This window comes from Cervus canadensis, chromosome 21, assembly GCF_019320065.1.
Source record: "Cervus canadensis isolate Bull #8, Minnesota chromosome 21, ASM1932006v1, whole genome shotgun sequence".
Lineage (NCBI taxonomy): Eukaryota > Metazoa > Chordata > Mammalia > Artiodactyla > Cervidae > Cervus > Cervus canadensis.
In genome coordinates, this window is record NC_057406.1 from 20,938,397 (window position 1) to 20,963,900 (window position 25,504).

At 39.6% G+C, this 25,504-nt stretch overlaps 1 protein-coding gene across 3 annotated transcripts in view; it reads left to right on the plus strand.

The window, feature by feature from the left end:
* Window positions 1–17,361, plus strand: part of LOC122423475 (basic proline-rich protein-like) — a 125,228-nt gene extending 107,867 nt beyond the window's left edge. For 2 of the 3 annotated variants that reach the window (XM_043440576.1, XM_043440575.1), the window contains exons 2-4: window positions 14,889–14,924; window positions 15,839–16,161; window positions 17,261–17,361. In XM_043440576.1, coding sequence (XP_043296511.1) covers window positions 14,889–14,924; window positions 15,839–16,125 — 323 coding nt within the window. In that variant the 3' untranslated portion in view covers window positions 16,126–16,161; window positions 17,261–17,361. Of the gene's footprint in view, window positions 1–13,895; window positions 14,005–14,888; window positions 14,925–15,838; window positions 16,162–17,260 lie in introns of those variants that run through there. The other variant, XM_043440577.1, reaches the window with a different exon arrangement.
* The last annotated feature ends 8,143 nt before the right edge of the window (window positions 17,362–25,504 follow it).

Below are 25,504 nucleotides of genomic sequence, written 5' to 3' on the forward strand. Positions count from 1 at the left end.
ACAGGTGACCAGAACAATGGTGTCTTTGAGTTCTATACTGAGCAGCCCTTGTCACCAGATAGACGTGGTTATAGTTGGGAATTAGCCCAGCAGAATGGAATCAGTTGGCTGTGCCTAGCGTCTTGTTTTCAAAAAGTGCAACATGTAACTTGGGGAAGTTTTCATAGGATCGGTTTCCAAGATTTCAGCATAGATACTAGGAGTCTCTGTCATGTTTGATTTTATGTCTGTTCCTTGAGACTCTTTCTCTGTCTTGCCCTTGTGTTCTTCATGTGTTTATGTGTGTGTGTTGATGGTGATCCTACAACCCAAAGTGAAGTTGGTCAATATCTCTGGCCATTATTATGACCAAAATCCATCATTCATGCTATCTGGCTACGTTTACATACGACATGCAGCAGAACATTTTCACAACATAGAGATTATCTCTGCTTCTCTTTGAAGTGTGTGTAGAGAACACCTGCTTGTGCACGCATGGAGGGCAGAAGGTTGACCCTCAGTCAGCTCGGGTCCCCAGAGGTCATCTAAGATTTTTAATAGGGAAGCTTGTAATTGTTGAACAAAGATGGCCTAAGACTTAATATTATTATTATTCTTGGGAGTTATAATATTTAGAAAATCAAAGGGATACACAGTATCCACCATAGGATATCTAGGACAGAACAAGAAAAATATAGTTCCTTGAATAGATCATGTTTTTTTATGTGTAAGGCTTCTTCCATGTCCTTTCCCTTTTCTGAAATCTCCCATAAAATTCCGTTTGACTTCATTTCTTCCAGGAAAAATTTTTACCACCCACCCCCCCGACCCTGGCTGCCACTGGTAATTTAGTGACTACAATAATGCACTCCAATTATGACAGTCTGATACTATCTTCATATATACATTGGAATATTACTCAACCATTAAAAATTATGAAATAACCCCATTGACAGTAACATGGATGGACCTGGAGAGTGTCGTAAGTTAAGCTAGTCAGGGAAGGAGAAATACTCTATGACATCCCTTATTGTGGAATCTAAAAAGAAAGAAACAAATTAACTTACAAAACAGAGAGACTCTCAGGCTGAGTCCCCTTGCTGTTCACCTGAAACTACCACAACATTGTTAATCAAGGAGGCAGGGATCAAGACCATCCCCAAGAAAGAGAAATGCAAAAAACCAAAATGGTTGTCTGAAGAGGCCTTACAAATAGCTATGAAAAGAAGAGAAGCAAAAAACAAAGGAGAAAAGGAAAGATATACCTATTTGAATGCAGCATTCCAAAGAATAGCAAGGAGAGATAAGGAAGCCTTCCTCAGCGACCAGTGCAAAGAAATAAAGGAAAATAATAGAATAGGAAAGGCTAGAGATCTCTTCAAGAAAATTAGAGATACCAAGGGAACATTTCATGCAAGCATGGGCTCAATAAAGGACAGAAATGGTATGGACCTAACAGAAGCAGAAGATATTAAGAAGAGGTGGCAAGAATACACAGAAGAACTGTACAAAAAAGATCATCATGACCCAGATAATCACGATGGTGTGATCACTCACCTAGAGCCAGACATCCTGGAATGTGAAGTCAAGTGGGCCTTAGGAAGCATCACTACGAACAAAGCTAGTGGAGGTGATGGAATTCCAGTTGAGCTATTTCAAATCCTGAAAGATGATGCTGTGAAAGTGCTGCAAATTTGGAAGACTCAGCAGTAGCCACAGGACTGGAAAAGGTCAGTTTTCATTCCAACCCCAAAGAAAGGCAATGCCAAAGAATGCTCCAACTACCGCACAATTGCACTCATCTCACATGCTAGTAAAGTAATGCTCAAAATTCTCCAAGCCAGGCTTCAGCAATATGTGAACTGTGAACTTACAGATGTTCAAGCTCGTTCTAGAAAAGGCAGAAGAACCAGAGATCAAATTGCCAACATCTGCTGGATCATCAAAAAAGCAAGAGAGTTCAAAAAAACATCTATTTCTGCTTTATTGACTATGCCAACGCCTTTGACTGTGTGGATCACAATAAACTGTGGAAAATTCTGAAAGATATGGATTACCAGACCATCTGACCTGCCTCTTGAGAAATCTGTATGCAGGTCTGGAAGCAACAGTTAAAACTGGACATGTAACAACAGACTGGTTCCAAATAGGAAAAGGAGTACGTCAAGGCTGTATATCGTCACCCTGCTTATTTAACTTATATGCAGAGTACATCATGAGAAACACTGGGCTGGAAGAAGCACAGGCTGAAATTAAGATTGCCAGGAGAAATATCAATAACCTCAGATATGCAGATGACACCACCCTTATGGCAGAAAGTGAAGAAGAACTAAAGAGCTTCTTGATGAAAGTGAAAGAGGAGAGTGAAAACAGTTGGCTTAAAGCTCAACATTCAGAAAACTAAGATCATGGCATCTGGTCCCATCACCTCATGGCAAATAGATGAGGAGACATTGGAAACAGTGGCTGACTTTATTTTTCTGGGCTCCAAAATCACTGCAGTTGGTGATTGCAGCCATGAAATTAAAAGATGCTTACTCCTTGGAAGGAAAGTTATGACAAACCTAGATAGCATATTAAAAAGCAGAATTACTTTGCCGACAAAGGTTCATCTAGTCAAGGCTATGGTTTTTCCAGTAGTCATGTATGGATGTGAGAGTTGGACTATAAAGAAAGCTGAGCACAGAAGAATTGATGCTTTTGAAATGTGGTGTTGGAGAAAACTCCTGAGAATCCCTTGGACTGCAAGGAGATCCAGCCAGTCCATCCTAAAGGAGATCAGTCCTGGGTTTTCATTGGAAGGACTGATGTTGAAGCTAAATTCCAACATTTTGGCCACCTGATGTGAAGAGCTGACTCTTTTGAAAAGACCCTGATGCTGGGGAAGATTGAGGGCTGGAGGAGAATGGGACGACAGAGGATGAGATGGTTGGATAGCATCACCAACTCAATGGACATGAGTTTGGGTAGACTCCAGGAGTTGGTGATGGACAGGGAGGTCTGGTGTGCTGTGGTTCATGGGGTCGCAAGGAGTTGGACACGACTGAGTGACTGAACTGAACTGAACTGTACCCCAATACAAAATAGAAAGTTTAAAGTTTGGGGGAAGAGAAGCCTCAATTGCACTGCCTTGATCTAGTTTCCATCAGTTTTCCATCAGTTTAGAACATGCTACAAAATGTTTTCCCAGGTTGTTACTTAACACAGGGAATTTTCTGTAGAATATTTTGGATACTCATTTCTTCCAATTCTCTGTCTGAAGCTTATTTGTTGATATTTTCTTGGCTTCAGTAATCGCCCCTTTGTTTTTCTAACTTTTGTATCTTGGTAGTTTTGCTATGCAATTGCGGGGAAGATTTCTCTGATCACTTAATTAGGGCCTATGCTAGAATTCACTAGTTTTGTTGACTTTAACTTTAAACATCTGACCTTAAGGTATTGTATTTCCAAATTTTTTATTCTACCTGCATTGTGATTTTCAGGTGCTTGTTATACCGTTAAATTTAGTAGTTGTCTACTCATCCTTTTATTTTCTTTTCATTCATCCTTTTATTTTTGATTGAAATAGTTAATACATCATCTGGAGTTTATTTCAGAACTAGGATAGGGTTTATATAACTGTTCAGTTTTTGAGCAGTGCTGATGGTAATTTTTGCCAAGATCATGCCATATGGGTCCCAATACTTCGTGGCAGATAGAAGGGGGAAAGTAGAAACTGTGACAGATTTTATTTTCTTGGGCTCTAGAATCAATGCGGACAGTAACTGCAGCCATTAAATTAAAAGATGCTCTTGGAAGGAAAGCTATGATAAACATAGACAGTGTATTAAAAAGCAAAAACATCACTTTGCTGACAAAGTCTGTATAGTCAAAGCTGTGACTCTTCCAGTAGTCATGTACAGACGTGAGAGTTGGACCATAAAAAAAGGCTGAGCACCAAAGAACTGATGCTTTCAAATTCTCATGCTGGAAAAGACTCTGGAGAAAAAAAAAGACTCTGGAGAGTCCCTTGGACTGCAAGGAGATCAAATAAGTCAATCACAAAGGAAATCAACCCTGAATATTCATTGAAAGGGCTCATGCTGAAGCTCTAATACTTTGGCTACCTGATGCAAAGAGCCAATCCATTGGAAAAGACCCTGATGCTGGGAAAGATTGAATGTAGCAGGAAAAGGGGCAGCAAAAGGTGAGATGGTTAGATAGCATCATCGACTCAACAGACACGAATTTGAGCAAACTCTGGGAAACAGTGAAGGACAGAGGAGCCTGGTGTGCTACACTCCATGAGGAAGCAGAGAGTCAGACAAGACCTAGAGACTGAAAAACAACAACAAAGTAGTAATTTTAGAATGACATTCTTGAGTTCTCACAAGGAGAGTCACAGAGCCGGAAGTCCTGAAGGCAGTGCCCTTGACCGATGTGAATGAGTGAGTCATTTGCTCTATATATGAGTGTCTGGGCCTTTCTGAAGGGTTGCAGATAATATTGCAGGACGGCTTTCTGATACAGTGAGCTTTTTAGTAGATAACTGTGCCTTTTCAGGGTGACTGGGCAGATTGGTTTTCTTTCATGGCATAATAATGGATGTATTCCAGAAAGGGGTTGGTATCCACAGTTGGCAATGTGGGAAAGCTGCGTGGCTATATGATGAGGCAGAACAATTCCAGCTGGGCTTGCTGGGAGAGAAGGAGTAATTTTACGGATAAAAAGACACGCTTTAGGCATTGGGATGAATGTTTCTGGTTTCCTCAGACAATAATTTGGAAAGCAAACTGGAAACAATCAAGTCCTCACCAGGTGGCTTTTGGTAGACCTTCCAGAGACAGAGGAGAAGGGTCAGAGACAAGAAGAGGGAAGTGGCAGCAAACTGGAGTAGGGGCTGGGAAGAGGGCGGTCCTGCTGGAAGGCAGGCTTCCCTTTGGCTTGGTGAGGAAAATAACAAGTGGCTCTTCAAAATATCACTCAGTTTAGAACCTTTCAATAACCTTTCAATAACCTTCTCCAGTGTCAGCCAAGAAGGTGAGAGATTAGTGTGCTGTGACAGGAAAAATATCAGCCCTGAACTCACCAGTCAGAACAAAGAGGAAATGGAAGAGCTGAAAGAGAAGGCTGTCCATCAGGAAGGGTGAAGAGGAAGCAAAGAGCATGACCACAGCAGCAGCTTAGGGACCTGCAAAGGATTGGAAGCTCTCAAGCAATGCACTTGCCTCCTCATATGAATGCTTAACTTGACATATGCCAAGGAGAATTCCTAATTTCCTTCCCTAAAACCTGCTCTCCTGCAATCTTTTCTCAGTTAAAAACAGCTGTTTCAGAAAAATTAAAAAATAAAAGGCAGCTGTTTCATCCATTTGTTTAAAAATTAACTAGGGATCCATTCTGGACAACTCATCTCCCATACTTCCCCATTAGCACATCCATTTGGCTGAACCATAAAAGTATACCCCAAATATAAGTCCATACATAACATCTACCACAGGAATCGGATGCAAGAGATTTGTCTTCTCTCCAAGAGGAGTGTAACAGCCTTCCAGCTGGTCTCCATAACATTCTTGCCTTCCACCACATCCCATATCAGTTCTCCACTCAACAACTGGAATGACCCTGAAAAAATACAAATTAGATCATATCATTTTCTTGCTTAAGCACTGCCAAGTTTTCCCCTTATGGGTGTTGTCAGGTATACATTTCATACCTTAACTTTCAACAGCCATATTGTCTATGACAGAAAAAGAGACTCTAAAAGGGGCACAAAATGACCATTGTTCCATCTAAGCCTCCAACTCTGGGAAGCCTAATTAACAGAATTTGACAGAATTACCCTTGGTTGTTTCACAAAACAACTCTGCTGCTTTTTTTTTTTTTAATCTTTTATTGAAGGATACATGCTTTCCAGAATTTTGCTGTTTTCTGTCAAACTTCAACATGAATCAGCCATAGGTATACATATATCCTCTCCCTTTTGAACTTCCCTCCCGTCTCCCTCCCCATCCCACCCCTCTAGGTTGATACAGAGCCCCTGTTTGAGTTTCCTGAACCACACAGCAAATTCCCTTTGGCTATCTATTTTACATATGTTAATGTAAGTTTCCATGTTACTCTTTCCACACATCTCACCCTCTCCTCCCCTCTCCGCATGTCCGTTAGTCTGTTCTCTATGCATGTTTCTCCATTGGTCTCCTGCAAATAAATTCTTCAGGACCATTTTTCTAGAATCCATATATATGCATTAGAATACAATATTTATCTTTCTCTTTCTGACTTACTTCACTCTGTATAATAGGTTCTAGGTTCATCCAACTCTTTAGAACTGACTCAAATACGTTCCTTTTATGGCTGGGTAATATTCCATTGTGTATATGTACCTCTACTTCTTTATCCATTCTTCTGTCGATGGACATCTAGGTTGCTTCCATGTTCTAGCTATTGTAAATAGTGCTGCACTGAACAATGGGACACATAAGTCTTTTCCAATTTTGGTTTCCCTTGGGTATTTACCTAGGAGTGGGATTGTTAGGTCATATGGTGGTTTTATTCCTAGTTTTTTAAGGATTCTCCATACCATCTTCCATAGTGGCTGTATCAATTTATAGTCCCACGAACAGTGCAAGAGTGTTTCCTTTTGTCCACACTCTCTCCAGCATTTATTGTGTGTAGAATTTTTGATGATGGCTATTCTGACCAATATGAGGTGATATCACATTTTGGATTTGATTTGCATTTCCCTAATAATCAGTTGACTACACCAAAGGCTTCGACTGTGTGGATCACAATAAACTGTGGAAAATTCTTAAAGAGATGGGAATACCAGACCACCTGACCTGCCTCTTGAGAAACCTGTATGCAGGTCAGGAAGCAACAGTTAGAACTGGACATGTAACAACAGACTGGTTCCAAATAGGAAAAGGAGTACGTCAAGACTGTATATTGTCACCCTGCTTATTTAACTTATATGCAAAGTACATCATGAGAAATGCTGGGCTGGAAGAAGCAAAAGCTGGAATCAAGATTGCCAGGAGAAATATCAATAACCTCAGATATGTAGATGACACCACCCTTATGGCAGAGAGTGAAGAGGAACTAGAAAGCCTCTTGGTGAAAGTGATAGAGGAGAGTGAAAAAGTTGGCTTAAAGCTTAACATTCAGAAAACTAAGATCATGGCATCTGGTCCCATCACCTCATGGGAAATAGATGGGGAGACAGTGGAAACAGTGTCAGACTTTATTTTTTGAGGCTCCCAAATCACTGCAGATGGTGACTACAGCCATGAAATTAAAAGATGCTTACTCCTTGGAAGGAAAGTTATGACAAACCTAGACAGCATATTATAAAGCAGAGACATTACTTTGCCAACAAAGGTCCGTCTGGTCAAGGCTATGGTTTTTCCAGTGGTCATGTATGGATGTGAGAGTTGGACTGTGAAGAAAGCTGAGCACCGAAAAATTGATGCTTTTGAACTGTGGTGTTGGAGAAGACTCTTGAGGGTCCCTTGGACTGCAAGGAGATCCAACCAGTGTATCCTAAAGGAGATCAGTCCTGGGTGTTCATTGGAAGGACTGATGCTGAAGCTGAAACTCCAATACTTTGGCCACCTCATGAGAAGAGTTGACTCATTGGAAAAGACCCTGATGCTGGGAGGGATTGGGGGCAGGAGGAGAAGGGGATGACAGAGAATGAGATGGCTGGATGGCATCACTGACTCGATGGGCATGAGTTTGAGCAAACTCCGGGAGTTGATGATGGACAGGGAGGCCTGGCGTGCTGCGATTCATAGGGTCGCAAAGAGTCAGACATGACTGAGCGACAGAACTGAACTGAACTGAACTGACTGAATAATGAGTGATGTTGAGCATCTTTACATGGGTTTGTTAGCCATCTGCATGTCTTCTTTGGAGAAATGTCTGTTTAGGTCTTTTTCCTGCTTTTTCATTGGGTTGTTTGTTTTCCTGGTATTGAATTGTATGAGCTGCTTGTATTTTTGGAAATTAATCCTTTGTTTTTTGTTTCCTATCTTTTCTCCCATTCTGAGAGTTGTCTTTTCACCCTGCTTATAGTTTCCTTTTCTGTGCAAATGCTTTTAAGTTTAATTAGGTCCCACTTGATTACATTTGTTTCTATTTCTGTTACTCTAGGAGGTAGGTCATAGAGGATCTTGCTGTGATTTATGTAATTGAGGGTTCTGTCTATGTTTTCTGCTAAGAGTTTTATAGCCTCTGGTCTTACATTTAGGTCTTTAATCCATTTTGAACTTGTCTTTGTGTATGGTATTAGGAAGTGTTCTAATTTCATTCTTGAACGTGTAGCTGTCCGGTTTTTCCAGCTCCATTTATTGAAGAGGCTGTCTTTGCCCCATTGTATATTCTTGCCTCCTTTGTCAAAAATAAGGTACTCATAGCTGCATGGATTTATTTCTGGGCTTTCTATCTTGTTCCATTGGTCTACATTTCTATTTTTCTGCCAGTACCATGCTGTCTTGATGACTGTAGCTTTGTAGGAAAATCTAAATTCAGGAAGGTTGATTCCTCCAGCTCCTTTCTTCTTTCTCAAGGCTGTTTTGGCTATTTGGGGTCTTTTGAGTTTCCATATGAATTGTGAAATATTTTGTTCTAGTTCTGTGAAAGATGTCATTGGTAATTTGATAGGGATCACATTGAATCTGTAGACTACATTTTGTAATATAGTCATTTTACAATATTGATTCTTCCTACCAGGAACTGGAATATATCTCCATTTGTTTATGTCTTCTTTGGTTCTTTTCATTAGTGTCTTAAAATGCTCTGTGTACAGTTCTTTTGTCTCCTTAGGTAAGTTTATCCCTAGATATTTAACTATTTTGGTGCAATGGTGAATGGGATTGATTCCTTAATTGCTTTTTCTGATTTTGTATTGTGAGTATATAGAAATGCAAGTGATTTGGGGATATTGATTTTGTATCCTGCAACTTTTCTAAATTCACTGATTAGCTCTAGTAATTTTTTCATACTATCTTTAGGGTTTTCATTGTACAGTATCATGTCATCTTCAGTGAAAGCTTTACTTCTTTTCCAATCTGGATTTCTTTTACTTCTTTTTCTTCTCTGACTGCTGTAGCTAAGACTTCCAGAACTTTGTTGAATAATAGTGGTGAAAATGGACATCCTTGTCTTGTTCCTGATATTAGGGGGTATGCTTTCATTTTTTCACCATTGAGAATAATGTTTGCTGTAGGCTTATCATATATGGCCTTTACTATGTTGAGGTAGGTTCCTCTGTGCCAATTTTTTGAAGAGTTTTAATCATAAATGAGTGCTGAATTTTGTCAATGGCTTTTTCTACATCTATTGAGATTATCATATGGTTTTTATCTTTCAGTTTGTTAATATTGTGTATCACATTGATTGATTTGCATATATTGAAGAATACTTGTGTCCCTGGAATAAATCCCACTTGATCATGGTGTATGAGCTTTTTGACGTATTGCTGAAATCTATTTCCTAAAATTTTGTTGAGGATTTTTCCATCTATGTTCATCAGTGATATTGACCTGTAGTTTTCTTTTTATGTGTTGCCTTTGTCTGTTTTTGGTCATGTGTTACTTTTTTACTGAAAGTCCAGTAACCTTTGTTTGTGGCAGAAATATCTCACATTTTGTGTTTAGCAGTTAGCACTCTTTTTATCCACTGAGATCATTTTGGTTCCAAATGCAAGAAACCCAACTAAAATTACCTGTAGGAGAAAAGGAAAATGGAATATGAAAATAACAGGGACCTCAAATGAGAGGATTCAGTGTCTGAAAAATGTTATCCAAGGGACTTAATCCATCTCTAGCTCTTCCTATCTGGCTGTCAGGAGCTCTCTATCTCACCCCCTCATCTTAGGAACTCATTCATATATTTTCCTGTGGGTAAACTTCTTATCATTAAAGCTCTCATTCTCCCTTTCCCTTTCCACTGTTTTGCTAAGTTTGCTGCTACTCATATATCCTAACTGTATTTTCTATCTATGCTAAAACTCATAAAGTGTAAGAATTTCTAAAAGTCACTGATCATATTATAATTTGATTCCTTCTTATGAAAAGTGAACATAATGCAAAGAAATTACGGGGCTATTTTGAAGATTCATGAGCTAGTGAATATTTAGCATTTGTGGCTGCTCTAGAAACAGAGGAATGATCAGAAGACATTTGGCTATAAAGCTGGACATGTAAAGAAATTTATTATGTGATAAAGATGGCAATTCACATCCCTGACAGAGAGTGGATTATTTTACCACTACCCAATTATTTTTAAACATTTTAGTCCTCTACTATATAGGAATCACAAAAAGTGCCATTTTGAATGGATTAAAGAGGTAAATGTGATTTATTGCCTCAAAACAAATGTGTATATATATGATGTTGAGATAGAGAAGCAGGAAGGGAGTGTATATAACAGAGGGATGGGGAATAGGGGTGTTTCTGGTTGTAAGATAGGAAAAACAGACAGAACTAGGAAATAAATGGCATAGACATAAAAGAAAAAATAGGGTTAATTACATTAGAATTTAAAGTCTTTATAATAAAAAACCCAAAAACAAAAGTAAAAGACATTCACATTAGGAACTAGGAGCAAATATTTATAGAATATATATCATGCATAGGATTATTATCCATAATATATGATAAACACATCAATAATAAAACTTCAAAAAATGTGAAACTGAATAAATATGATTTCAAATCTGCCACACTAGCTGCTAAAAGAGACTGTCAGCAGGATTGCCAGAGCAAACGGGTATTTGATAATCTTTTCAAGTTTATAGCTCCGTGTCCAGAAATGCGCTGGACCAGGCTAGACTAACCTGAGGAGCTAAGGGTGATAACTGTGTTCATGCCTGGGTGTATGCTGCCTTGCTCGGTAGTCATCTTGAGAACTAAAACTATCAGATGAATGGTGGCCCTGCTCATAAGAGGTCTGCATGGTTTTAATCCACATTGGCCTCTACACTCACACAGCCATCTCAGGCTGACTTGTGAACTGCTGAAACCTGGAGGCAGCAGTTCATCTTCCAGAAATTCTGACCCTCACTGATTCAGATGCTTCATCCAACCAGGAACAAGCTACACAAGCTTTGGATGGGCTCCGATCATTGGACCTTCACTGTCCTAAATAACAGTGCTGATTGTTCAATTACGTATTAATACTGTCTGCACTCTGTATTCTTGGAACAGTTTGGCCTCATATATCTATCCAAAAGATGGCTTGAACTATCTTTCTACCAGTCAGGGATAGATATGAATGCTAAGTCCACACACACAAAGGACAGATAAAAGGACAATGGTCACACAAAAGGAATTTAACTCTCACTGATATTAGGAAGAGACATATTAAGATTAAGTATCTTTGTGTATAATTGATTTACAAAAAGATAAAAGTAGTAGATAGAAAGGAATAGACAGCAAGCCAGTAACTCCATGAACTACTATTTCTTTTAATTATTACAGCTATTATTGAGAGGTTAACACTTGCTACCTGCTTATATTTTGACCCAGAATTTCAGTTTTTGTTATACGCTGGTTAAATACAGAGTATTCTCCATAAAATACACAAAATGGGACTTCCTTGATGGCACAGTGGATAAAAATCTGCCTGTCAGTGCAGGGGATATAGAGTCGATCCCTGGTGCAAGAAGTTCCCACATGTAACAGAGCAATGAAATCTATCTGCCACAATTACTGAGCCCATATGCTGTAACTCCTGAAGCCTATGGCTCTAGAGCCTGTGTTCTGCAACAAGAGAATCCACTGCAGTGATAAGCCCACGCTCTGCAACAAAGAGTAGCCCCTGCTTGGTGCAGCTAGAGGAAGCCAACATGCATCAAAGATTCATTGCAGCCAAAAGTAAATAAATGATTATTTTTTAAGGATAAGACAACCTGGAGGAAAAGTGAGTTATTCATTAACCATTTCAAGAAAATCTTTCTTTTAATGAAATCTGCTTCCTTCCTTCTTCCATGTCTTAATACAACCAGGAGGGAGATATGTGTTGCTTTAGATTCCATATAGAAGAAGTTATGGTTGCAATTCTCTTTTATTTTTTTTCATTTATATTTATTAGTTGGAGGCTAATTGCTTTACAATATTGTAGTGGCTTTTGTCATTTCTTAAAAAAACTGCAATTCTCTTTTAATTCAGAGGAATAGCCTTGAAAGTTTCAGACCCCCTTATGTTGATGACAAAGTGGTGAGCAGAATCTACAGACACTTGGACACAGAGATGGTGAGAAATGCCTTCTGTGGCTCTCATCAATGGAGCCCAGAACCTGGGAGACACTGCCAGGCAAAAGACTGAAAGCAGTGCAGAAGGTTTACGAATTCACACTTTGATAGACAATTCTTTGACCAGTCTTTCTCTCTGGGCTTTCTAAAGTTTAGAGTTATTGTGATTAAAGAACCAATTATTGCCCAGCTCAAAGAGGCATCTACAATTTTAACCAACACTATGCCTCCGCAGAGAAATTTATATCATTGTGCTCAAAGAGCAAATACATGATCTTCATTGTCATAGTGTTTGTAACAGAAACCCACAAAAAAGAATTTGCTATACAAACATCTTTGTATAAAGGCAGAAGAATAAGATACTAGAAACCTGTGTGAATGTATTGCTGATTTTAAAGCAAACTTATGTACATAGGGGAAAGAATTTTTTTTCAAAACACCTGTTAAGATCAGAGAAAAACTTTAGCAACTGTAAGAGGAATGCAAGTAACCAAAAAAAAAAAAAAAAAAAACAGTTTGGAAACACAATACCTCATTAAGAAATCTGTAAATAAAAGTCAACAAAGGTAGTGAAGAGCAGGGCTTAATTAAACAACAACAACAAAAATCCTCCAAAATGCATAACAAAAAATAAGCTACAAATAAAAGTTATATACAGCAGATGGATTAAGGAGAGAAAATATCAACAAATAAGTTTTATGTAGATGGTGGGGAGAATGAGTATCAGAATATTCCAGACAAAATTCCCTGTGTTTAAAAATAATCAGAGAAAACATTTTCTAATACAGAAAGTCACTGAAAAATGTAAGATCAAGGCAATGAAATTGAAGATTTGAAAGGAATATAAGACCGTCTTTTGGGAGTTCATAAGTGTGGCTATGAAATTATCAGTGGAAGACAGGGAGGTTAAAAATATTTCATCACAGAAATAAGCCAAAAAGAATCTCACAAAGAATCTAGAAAAGAGAAGAAGTCCTAGAGATATAGAATAACATGCTCTATTCAAGGAGATGTATATTCATTTCCTTCAGTCCTACAAGTCCTGTTGTAGATTTTGTGTCTATCTTTGCTTTTACTAACTATTGTTAAGTCCTAAGATATTTATAAGAATAGAAAGTCTTAGGTTACCTTGTTGGACAACTCCAATTCTTTCCTATCAGTGACCAGATAGACCTAGATGATATCTGGTAGCGTGAACAGGCTGAGGGTCAACCTTCTGCTATCCATGTATGCCCAAGGATGTTATTTATCCACATATATTTCATAAATAAACCAAAATTATCTCCATCATCAAAATGTTTTGCAATTTATCATATACATAGGTAAACAAATATCATGAAAGATGGAGTTTAGGCCATGTAAAAGCCAGAGATCACAGCCAATACACACACAAATGACAAGTGGAAGGACAAAGAAAGGAATTCACCAAAAAGACTGAAAATCAAATGACAACAGAGCAGTTCTAATATCTGTGCTGAATGCTTGGACATTCTCCCTCAAAAGCTTTGCCCACATCACATGTTGTACCTTTTACAAATGACACACTAATAACGTTGTATCTGCTCCATCCTGCTGGGATAAGTCCCAACTATAACTGTGTCCATCCGGTGACAAGATCTGCCCAGTACAGAACTCAAAGACTCCATTGTTTTGGTCCCCGTTATAAAGGAACCTGCCTGACTTCTCCCAGCACAGACTTGAGAGCAAATCCAGAGCTTCTTCCAAGATGCTGCTGATCCTGCTCTCAGTGGCCTTGCTGGCCCTGAGCTCAGCTCAAGACCTGGTTTCTGGTAAGAATAAAGTTGGGGGGAAAGGGTGCTGAGACTCTGCTTGGGGCTTGGAGGATCACACTGCAGTGAGGAAGCTTGTAAAGAGGAGACATAAGTGAAAGATGTGGCTGCAGGCTGCTTAAGACAAGAGGAAGGTCCTTCACCTCCTCTGTGATGTGAAGGCCTCAAACTTAGTACAACTGGAAACCAGCACAGAACTTTTAAGCAGAGGAATGATAAATTAAGACTTATCTCTGTGCTATGAAAGGTGTGTTACAAAAAGGCAAGACTGGAACAGACAAATTCCCTCATGAAGATGCTATGATAATCAAAGGAGGCAGTGGATGGTGGCCTTGCTAGGGGGTGCCAGATGGATGGAGGAGGTGAGGTCCATTCAGAGATATTTTGGAGACAGAGATAAGAGTAATAAATCTCTCTGTGTCTATGTAGAGATATAGAAATTTCAGGGCACAATGGTCTCATTCTACTCCACCCATGGTTAATATTTCAGAATGTTGTGCCCAATATGGACAAGATTATATCCACATGTTTACACCTGGTCCTTTTACCTTGAGAACTGTGTTAATATAAGTAAAGTACTTCATGAATTAAGAGGGCAGAAGGACACTAAAACATAACACTGAAATATTCCAGCACTTAGCGTAAATTAGCAATAGGGTTTGAGGGATACTAGGAAGGATGAATAGGCCTCTTCTCTTTTGAGTTTGTGGTTGATTCTCAGCACAGAAGCAACCTTGCCATGCCTTCATGTCTTTTTTTGCAATGGCATCACAGATGGTAGTTGAAAAGTTATAATATCTTAGAATATATAGAGTGTGTCCCTTTTCCTGTGGAACATTGTGAACCATGAAGGATATAGGTTCATCTTCTGCTTCTTTTCCTAGAAAGCAGCAGTGAAGAGTTTGTGAGCACCGTATTAGGTAAGTCTCAATTAATCCTCCATCATCTTTCTTTATTTCATTAGCAACTTTTCAGTTCTCTGGTGTCCTGTTATCATCATTCTTTGTAAAGAGTTATATTCAGTGTTAGAACCCCTAAAGATAAAGGCAGTCCTTTCTAACCTTGGTTTTCAAGACCATGAGCAAGGTCCTAACATGAATAACATGATGTCTAGCCTAGATGACACTGGAAATGTTGGCTGTTCCCTCAGGCCAGAAATGATGGTTGAGAGAGGATAACAAAGGGAAGAAGTCACAATTCTGACTCCTGCAACCTACTGACAGCCAATCACTCAACTATTTCCTTCTTCCTCAGTATTCTTCTCTTTAAATACATGGTTTAGAAAAAAAGCAGAGGAGCTAGGTCTGGTTCATTTTTCCTCTGGTTTTCTGCTCAGCTGTGTCACAGTATCTAAGCAAAACTTGCAAGTTATTTAGTGACCCCTGGGTGGGCCATCATGTTGTCTCTCTCTCTCTCCTAGTATTGATCCACCTAGTTTTAGAGCCAGAGGGTTCCACATACACTCTTAACAGAAGAGACTTGGAGTCACAGTAGGCAGATTATGTCAGAACCCAAAATATAACTGGAAGCATAACTGACATGATTAATCCCTTTCCTTCTCTTCTGTCCTTGGAGACATCCTCTGGAGATTCTAAGATATCCAGCACCTTCTTTTTTGCCAAATTGAAGACACTCTTTTCTCAAGAACAAAGAACTAAGACTCAGTAGATTGTGGGTGAACATGAGTACTGCAAAAAGAAGTGAGTAGGAAGGAAGCTGGTAGTTGAGAGGCAGGTTTTGGAGGAAGAGACTGTCAGAAAAGTTTATCAGAGATCAAAAGGAGAGCAGAGGCTTCCATCACCTTGTTTCTCTCTCTTTGTGCCATACCCTTCAGATGGAACCAACTCAGACTCAAGCTCAGAAAAGGATTTTCCCAAACCACCTCCTGGAGGACCACCACCTGGAGGACCTGGAGGACCACCACCTGGTCCACCTCCTAATGATGGAAATGAAGATGAGGCACCTCCACCAGTGCCACCTCCACCAGGACCACCTGCACTAGGGACACCTCCACCAGGACCACCTCCACCAGGGACACCTCCACCAAGACCACCTCCACCAGAACCACCTGCATCAGGACCACCCCCACCAGAGGAGCAACCTGAGCAGAGTCAAGACTAATACGCACCATCCAAGTAACCTGAAAGTCATTGACAGGTATGACTCAAGCTCAAAGGGACCTAACCCCTACAGGTCTCACATCTTAGTGAGTCACTGAATCAATAGAAAATATGTAAAAGTTGCATAGTCCTGGAAACAAGTTCTAAAGGTGTCTATTCAGATAGTCTGAAATAAGGTAGCAAAACCTTATAATTATTACAAGCTATCCATGGAGATTCCAATTTTGAGAATCAAGGACCATAAATCACTTCTTCCCCAATGACCACTTGTACTAAAGTGGGCTGGTGATGAGGAAGCACAACCATGTTCTCCCTTGTCCTTTTCTCTCCTAATACTCTAGCTCAATGACCTCTCTTCTCAAGTCTTCCACCTGACCAGGCCTCTCAGGTCCAGGGTCCCTACTAAATGATACTTTCATTTTAGGTTGCTAAATTTATCTAGCTAAACTATTTTCTTTTTAATTAGTATATGGTCAAAGTAAAAAGATAACTGAAGAGAAAATTAGGAGGCTAACTTAAACACATCCACATCCTACCTTCCCACTTCCTCCCCCAAAGGCCACCACAGTTAACTCTTGAACATCAACGGGAAACACTTACGCCCTTTTAAAATAAATTTATTTTTAACCACAAATGATGTCATACTTTATGCAAATTTATAGATTGCTCATTTCAAATAACATACTTCTTAAGAATATTCGTAACAGTTCATAGAGCTACATGGGTCTGTTTAATCTGCATTTTGTTTACTTTATAATTTCTGCTATTCCATTGTCTGGCTGTGCCATGATTTCTTTAACCAACCCTGTATCAATGGACGTTTAGGCCACTTTCAGTTTTTCACTAGTTAAAAATTGATTGCAGTAACCATCTTTGTAAATATATATTTAAACACTTTAAATAGTAACCAAGAGATAAACAACCTAAGGACAACCTTTTATCTAGCAAGCAACAGTTTAGAGCACATTATCTATTAGGTGCATAAAAATGACAGATCAAAAGAAATTTGGAAGGAAACAGAAGAGGAAGGAAGAAGAGAAGGGAAATGTGGGCTCTTAGCTACTTCCCTTCACTGTTTTCTGCAAGGATTAGAAACCACTTGCCCACCTGTGTTAATCTCCTTTTTTGGTTTTCAGAGCATGAGTATGAAGATACCAGTCCTTCAGAAAGCCATGACATTAGAAGAAGGAAGTCTGTCTTCAATTTCCCAATAAAATAATAAGCATCTAGTTTCTAAGTGTCGTGTCACATTCTGGGTGTTTGTGAGTCTGAAGTTTGAGGGCCATGAACCCAGCCTAGGAACATCCAAGACCGGTTCTCACTGATGCTTCCAGCAACCTTCCTCCCAGACTGCCTTCTTAGAAGACATTTCCTCCTTGTTCTTTGCTTGGGGACCAGAATATGTATCTACTTTCTACCTTCTGTTGCCTCCACCTTCCACTTGACACCTTTATTCAGGAGCCAGGTGCCTTTCCTGTCCTTCCCTGGTTTCTATAGCAGTAACACAATGCTTTTATTATTTTCACACCTTTCTAGTAATTTTAGGGAAATAAAGAAAATACTGCAAATGTGAAGAAGAGGCAAGAGCTGAGAGAATCCTTAAAATTTCCAAAAGAATTGATCCTGGTTTCTAGTAAAATAAATGTGATTCTAGGTCCCTATTCCCTCAAGCCCACTACCACATCCCCCCTCCCTTTTAAATTTCTCACTTTTCTTTCTAGATGCCCCAACTTTCTATAACAAAATGTGATTCAATTTCATAAAGGAGATGGCATGATGTTTCTAAAAAGCAAGGAAAATTTGGTGTTCTTCAGACACGAGTTTAATCTGGTCTCTTTTTGTTAGCTCTGGGCTTTAAAACCTGCTTCAACTCTCAGAGCCTTAGTTTCCCATCCATATAGTGAGGATCATATTAATATCTACCCTAGGGCACAAAGAGTACCAAATATCATACTTAATAACCTAGCAGAGGGACTTCTCTGGTGGTCCAGTGGCTAAAACTCTACCCTTCCAATGCAGGGGACCAGGGTTTGATCCCTGGTCAGAAAACTAGATCCCACATACTGCAACTTTAGATCCCCATAGTGCAACTAAGCTGTATCACAGCCAAATAAATAAAAATAAATATTGCTTTTAAACACTAGCAAAGATTGCCTTCACCACTTCCTAATAATTATTATAGGGAAAACTAGTACCTGTGAAATTGTAAGAAATTAAGTATTCCCCAAATTAAACTGTTCAGATTGCTTTGTCGCATCAAATTACAATATTTTCTGACAATGCCTCTTCCAAATTCAAAAAAGAATGAAAAATTATTTGTTTTTTGGTAGCACTTTCTGGTGTCTTTTCATCTGAGTGATACTATTTCTGATACTGATTCTCTCATGGTACATTGGTAACTTCCACTCACTTCCATTTCTTACAAAGTTGGAAAATATTCCTGGGTTAAAAGACTCTCTTATAGTGAGCGTAACACAATCAGTATTTAAAAAGAATTATCTCAATAGATGCAGAGAAAGCCTTTGACAAAATTCAACATCCATTTATGATTTAAAAAAAAAAAAAACCCTCCAGAAAGCAGGCACGGAAGGAACATACCGCAACATAACAAAAACCATATATGATAAACCCACAGCAAACATTATCCTCAGTGGTGAAAAATTGAAAGCATTTCCCCTAAAGTCAGGAATATGACAAGGGTGCCCACGCTCACCACTACTATTCGACATAGTTTTGGAAATTTTAGCCACAGCAATCAGAGAAGAAAAGGAAATAAAAGGAATCCAGATGGAAAAGAAGAAGTAAAAATATTTTAAAACTACATGCTCAGGAGTAGAATTTTTTGATATCAATCATCGGGGACACTGGATCTGAGAGGTCTAGTCAGGTGGAAACTTGAAATGGGAAATGACTGAACCTGAAGAGAGGAGAGGACCACAAGGCCACACCACTCTATTTCCTCATTACCAAACAGCTTTAAGACAAGTAGTAATCATTAGGGAAAAGGCAGTTTGTGGCTCATGTTTCTCAAAATCAGAATCACCTTGATAGATTGTTACAAATACACAGTTGTTGTTGTTCAATCTCTCAGTAGAGTCTAATTATTTGGGACCCCAGGGACTGTAGCATGCCAGGCTTTCCTGTCCTTCACCATCTCCTAGAGCTTGCCCAAACTCATGTCCATTGAGTCACTGATGGTATCCAACCATATCCCCCTCTGTTGGCCCCTTCATCTTCCTGCCTTCAATCTTTCCCAACATCAGGGTATTCTCTTCACACCAGGTGGCCAAAGTATTGGAGCTTCAACTTCAGCATCAGTCTTTCCAATGAATATTCAGGATTGATTTCCTTTAGGATTGATTGGTTTGATCTCCTTGCAGTCCAAGGGCCTCTCAAGTCTTCTTCAACATGACAGTTCAAATGCATCAATTCTTTGGCGTTCAGGCTTCTTTATGATCCAAGTCTCACATGCATACATGACCACTGGAAAAGCCATAGATTTGATTAGATGGGGCTTTGTCAGCAAATTAATGTCCCTGCTTTTGAATATGTTGTCTAGATTTGTCATAGCTTTTCTTCCAAATAGCAAGCGTCTTTTAACTTCACAACTGCAGTCACCATACGCAGTGACTTTGGAGCCCAAGAAAGTAATGTCTGTCACTGTTTCCATGGATCCCCATCTATTTGCCATGAAGTGATGGGACCAGATGCCATGATATTCATTGCATCTTGGCTGCCTGAGGAAGCCCCACAAATAGCTGAGAAAAGAAGAGAAGCAAAAGGCAAAGAAGAAAGGGAAAGATATACTCATCTGAATGCAGAGTTCCAAAGAATAGAAGAGAGAGATAAGAAAGCATTCCTAAAAGAACAGTGCAAAGAAACAAGGGAAAACACTAAAATGGGAAGACGAGAGATCTCTTCAAGAAAATTAGTGATATCAAGGGAACATTTCATGCAAAGATGGGCACAATAAAGGAAGAAAAAACAGTATGGACCTAACAGAAGCACAAGGTATTAAGAAGAGGTGGCAAGAATAAACAGAAGAACTAAACACAAAAGATCTTCATGATCCAGATAGCCACAATGCTGTGATCATTCACCTAGAGCCAGACATCGTGGAGTGTGAAGTCAGGTGGGCCTTAGGAAACATCACTATGAACAAAGCTAGTGGAGGTGATGAAATTCCAGTTGAGCTATTTCAAATCCTAAAAGATGAGGCTGTCAAAGTGCTGCACTCAATATGCCAGCAAATTTGGAAAACTCAGCAGTGGCCACAGGACTGGAAAAGGTCCGTTTTCATTCCAATCCCAGAGAAAGGCAATGCCAAAGAATGCTCAAACTACTGCACAATTGCACTCATCTCACATGCTAGCAAAGTAATGCTCAAAATTCTCCAAGCCAGGCTTCAACAATACGTGAACTGAGAACTTCCAGATGTTAAAGCTGGAATTAGAAAAGCAGAGGAACTGGAGATCAAATTGCCAACATCCATTGGATCATAGAAAAGGCAAAAGAATGTCTCCAGAAAAACATCTACTTTTTCATCCTTTACTATGCTAAAGCCTTTGACTGTGTGGATGACAACAAACTGTGGGAAATTCTTCAGGAGATGGGAAAACCAGACCACCTTACCAGTCTCCCGAGAAACTTGTACTCAGGTCAAGAAGTAACAGTTAGAACCGGACATGGACCAACAGCCAGGTTCCAAATAGGGAAAGGAGTACGTCAAGGCTGTATATTGTCACCCTGTTCATTTAACTTCTGTGCAGAGTACATCATGCCAAATGATGTGCTAGATGAAGCACAAGCTGGAATCAAGACTACTGGGAGAAATGTCAATAACCTCAGATATGCAGATAACACTACCCTTATGGCAGAAAGTGAAGAGGAACTAAAGAGCCTCTTGATGGATGTGGAAGACAAGAGAGAATAAGCTGGCTTAAAAATACATGGTGTTGCTACTCGTTTCCAGATTTCTGAGTAGAAATCTTTAGAACTGGATTGAGGACTATGAAATGTCAACATGTTTCCAGTTGATTCAGTAATTCACTAAAATGAAACCTGCATGATTTAGTGAGCTTGAATTATACCTGTTATTAATTTTCCAGATTGCTGGGTTTGTGGGCCTTGTGGAGGTGTTTGTGAGCTATCCCCTGAGGATAGTGGTCTCTAATCCTTCCCAGGAGGAGGTCGGGGAGAATGGCTATTATGAGGACCACTTGATGGGAGTGGTCGCTGCTGAGGTTCATCATCTGGTTGTGGTCCCTGCTGAGGTTGATCTTGTGGAGGTGGTATCTGGTTGTGGTCCCTGCTGAGGTTGATCTTGTGAAGGTGGTCTCTGCTGAGGTTCACCATCTAGGTTTTTACCACTAGGAGGAGATCTAGGGGTTGGTGCTCCAGATCCCTCGGGAGGTCTCTGAAACTGCTCAGAAGAGCCCTGGTTTTTGTTCTCTACATGGCACAAGAATAGAAGAATTTAGTGAAGGAAGGCTCCCACCTCATTATATCTCTTACCAGAGATATTCTTATCAGATAGTCACTTTCTCCCAGGACCTGCTTCTCATCTATCAACTTCCCTCTTACCCTCAGCTTCATTTTGAAGTATTCGTCCATATACTGGTGATATTGAGTGTTAGTTCTTTGACCCTGAGACAAACATATGTCTTCAATTTGGCTAGAAAGACACTGCTGTATATATTAGAATTTTCAGAGGATGCCTCCAAAGACAGAAGAAAAGCAAAGGGATTGTCCATGTGTTATGTTGCCAGTTGTATTTGTGGTCACTGACATAACCTGAAAACTGTGACTCCAAGTCTCTCCAGTTGAGTGCATACATGGAACCTTCCTGCTCTAAGACCAAACAATAATAAGAGAGAGAAGATAAAGTGAAGGCTCACACAGGAGTCACTAAATAACTGTGGGCAATTTTATTTAAGTACAGAGACAAAGTTGTACAGAGAAACATAAAGAAAAGGGACCTAAAGTCCACCTCTTTGCTTTTTCCCTAAACCATATAGTTAAAGAGATGAATAGTGAGGAAGTAGAAAATAGTTGATAGTTGGATGCCAGGAAACATTTTTGCACAAAGGAAAAAGACAGCACGCCCCTGTGTCATCCAAGATAGACATCTCTGTTATTAAAGTTTGGCCCTGTTCATAGCCCTGCGATCAAGGTTAGGTAAGGGATTATATTTTTATTTAGGAGCTCTAACATGAATCAGTTCATGACAAGACAGTGATGTTAGTAAGATGCCAGAGAAATGAAAAGTTGTAACTCAAAAAAAGGGGGGGTTGATTTGACTAAGGATTAATTGTTTTACAATTATGCAGTTGAAAAACCTTCATTGCTGTCTTCTAGATAAAGAAGTGGAAATTGAAGAACAGAGTACTTTCTAAATCCTTCAGGGCTCACAACCATTCTACAGGGAAAGAGATATTTCCAGCCACAGCCTGTATGTTCTCTAAGTTAACTTTGAACCCCAATCTGTGATGCTGTTTCAAAGGGAGGAAGACATGCAGGGGTGGCAGAGCTGCTTGTTTTGAGGATCAATCCTTTGAGGATTCAGTTCTTTTGTCCTGCCTACGATCCTTCAAACACTAATGCTAATTTAGGCTAAGTGCTGGGGTATTTCAATGTCATATTGTAGTGTCCTTCTGTCCTCTTAATTCATGAAATACTTATATTAACATGGTTTCCTAAGGTTGCAGGACCAAGAGTAAACATGTGGATACAATATTGCCCATATTGAGCACAGCATATAGAAATATTCAATGTGGGTGGGAGTAAAATGAGAGCACTGGGCCCTGGAATCTCTGTATCTCCATGTAGAGAGAAAGTCTCTCTCTCTCTGAGAAAGCTCTGAATGGGCTTCACTTCCTCCATCCATCTGGCATTCCCTAGCTAGGCCACTGCTATCCACTGCCTACCTCAATTACCACAGCATCTTCATGAGGGAATTTCTCTGTTCCAGTCTTGTCTTTTTGCAATTCATCCTTCATTACAGTCAAAGTGACTTTTGTAAAAACACAGATTTTTCTTTGCCATTCCTCTGGTTAAAGTTCTGTATCAGGCTCAAACAGTACTTTAAATAAAATGTGAGGCCTTGGTATCAATGAGGATATAAAGGGTCTTGTCCTTGTCTTAAGAACTTTGAAGTTCATCTCTCCTTTCATATATTTCTCCTCTTTACCAGCTTCCTCACTTCAGTGTGATCTTTCAAGTCTGAAGCAGAGTCTCAGCACTCTCTCCTTTTATTCTTACCAGAAAATGGGCCTTGAACTGAGTTCAGGGCCAACAAATCCACTGAGTAGCATCTTGGAGGAAGCTCTGGAATGTTGTCAACTCTGTGATCAGAGAAACCAAGCAGCTTCCTTAATAAAGGGGACCAGAACAATGGTATCTTTGTCAGTCCTTGTCACCAGATAGACGGATATAGTTGGGAATTAGCTCAGCAGAATGGAATGGGTTGGCTGTGCCTAGTGTCTTGTTTCCAAAAGCTACAACATTTTCCAAGCAGTCAACACAGATACTAGAATTCTTCTGCCATCTTTGTTTTTCTGTCTGTTCTTTGAGACTTTTCTCCATCTTGCCCATTTGTTCTCCATGTGTTTATGTGTGTGTGTTGACAGTGATCCTATAACCCAAAGTGAAGTTGGTCAATATCTCTGGCCATTATTAAGAATGAGCTCCATTATTCATGGAATTTGGGTACCTATGTACATGGCACCTAGAGGAGCATTTTGATGATGTAGAGATTATCTTGGTTTATCTTTGAAGTGTGTGTGGAGAACCCATGCTTGTGCACACATGGAAGGCAGAAAGTTGACCCTCAGTCATCTCATGCCCCCAGAGGTCAACTAAGATTTTTCGGTTCTAATAAGGAAGCTTGTCATTGTTGAACAAAGATGGCCTAAGACTTTCTATTATTATTATTATTATTGAGATTTATAAAATTTAGAAAAACAAAGGGATACACAGTATCCACCATAGGATATGTAGGACAGAACAAGATGAATATAGTTCCTTGAATAGATCATGTTATTTCACTTGTCTAAGGCTTCTTTCATGCATTTCCCTTTTCTGAAATCTCCCATAAAATTTCGTTTGACTTTATTTCTGCTAGGAAATATTTTTAACCACCCCCACAGCCCTGGCTGCCACTGGGAATTTACTGACCACAATTACGCACTCCAAATATGACAGTCTGATACTCTCTTCATATATACAGAGGAATATTACTTAGCCACTAAAAATTATGAAATAATGCCATTGACAGTAACATTGATGGACCTAGAGAGTGTCATAAGTTAAGTCAGTCAGACAGAGAAGGAGAAATACATATGAAATCCCTTACTGTGGAATCTAAAAAGAAATGATATAAATGGACTTACAAAACAGAGAGACTCACTGGCTGAGTCCCTTCACTATAGGAAAGAGAAAGTACAAACTACTGACAGATTTTATTTTCTTGGGCTCCAGAATCACTGCAGACAAAGACTGCAACCATTAAATTAAAAGATGCTCTTTCTTGGAAAGAAAGCTATGATAAACACAGACAGTGTATTAAAAAGCAGAAACATCACTTTGCTGACAAAGCCCATACAGTCAAAGCTGTGGCTTTTCCAGTAGTCACGTACAGATGTGAGAGTTGGGCCATAAAGAAGGCTGAGCGCCGAAGAACTGATGCTTTCAAATTGTGGTGCTAGAGAAGACTTGAGAGTCCCTTGGGCTGCAAGGAGATCAAAGCAGTCAATCCAAAAGGAAATCAACCCTGAACGTTCATTGGAAGGGCTGATGCTGAAGCCTATAAAAGACCCTGATGCTGGGAAAGATTGATGGCAGGAGGAAAAGGGGATGACAAGATGAGATGGTTAGATAGCATCATCGACTCAATGGACATTAAAGTGAACAAACTCTGGGAGATAGTGAAGGACAGAGGAGCCTAGTATGCTACAGTCCATAAGGAAGCAGAGAGTCAGACAGGACTTAGCGACTGAGCAACAACAAAAATGTAATAATTTTAGAATGATGTCCTTGAGTTATCACAAGCAGAGTCACATAGCCCTTGTATTGATAATTTTCTGAATATTATCACAGGGAGAGTCCTAAAGACAGTGCCCTTGACCAATATGAATGAGTGTGTCCTTTGCTCTGTATATGAAGTCTGGGCCTTTCTGAAAAGTTGCAGATAATATTGCAGGAAGGCTTCCTTATACAGTGGGTTTTTCTGTAGATAACTGTGCCTTTGCAGGGGGATTGGGCAGATCGGTTTCTTTTCCTGGCATAAGGATGTATTCCAGAAAGGGAAATTATACTGAATTCTGGAATACAGTATTCCAGAACTGTATCCACAGTTGGCAATGTGGGAAAGCTGTGTGGCT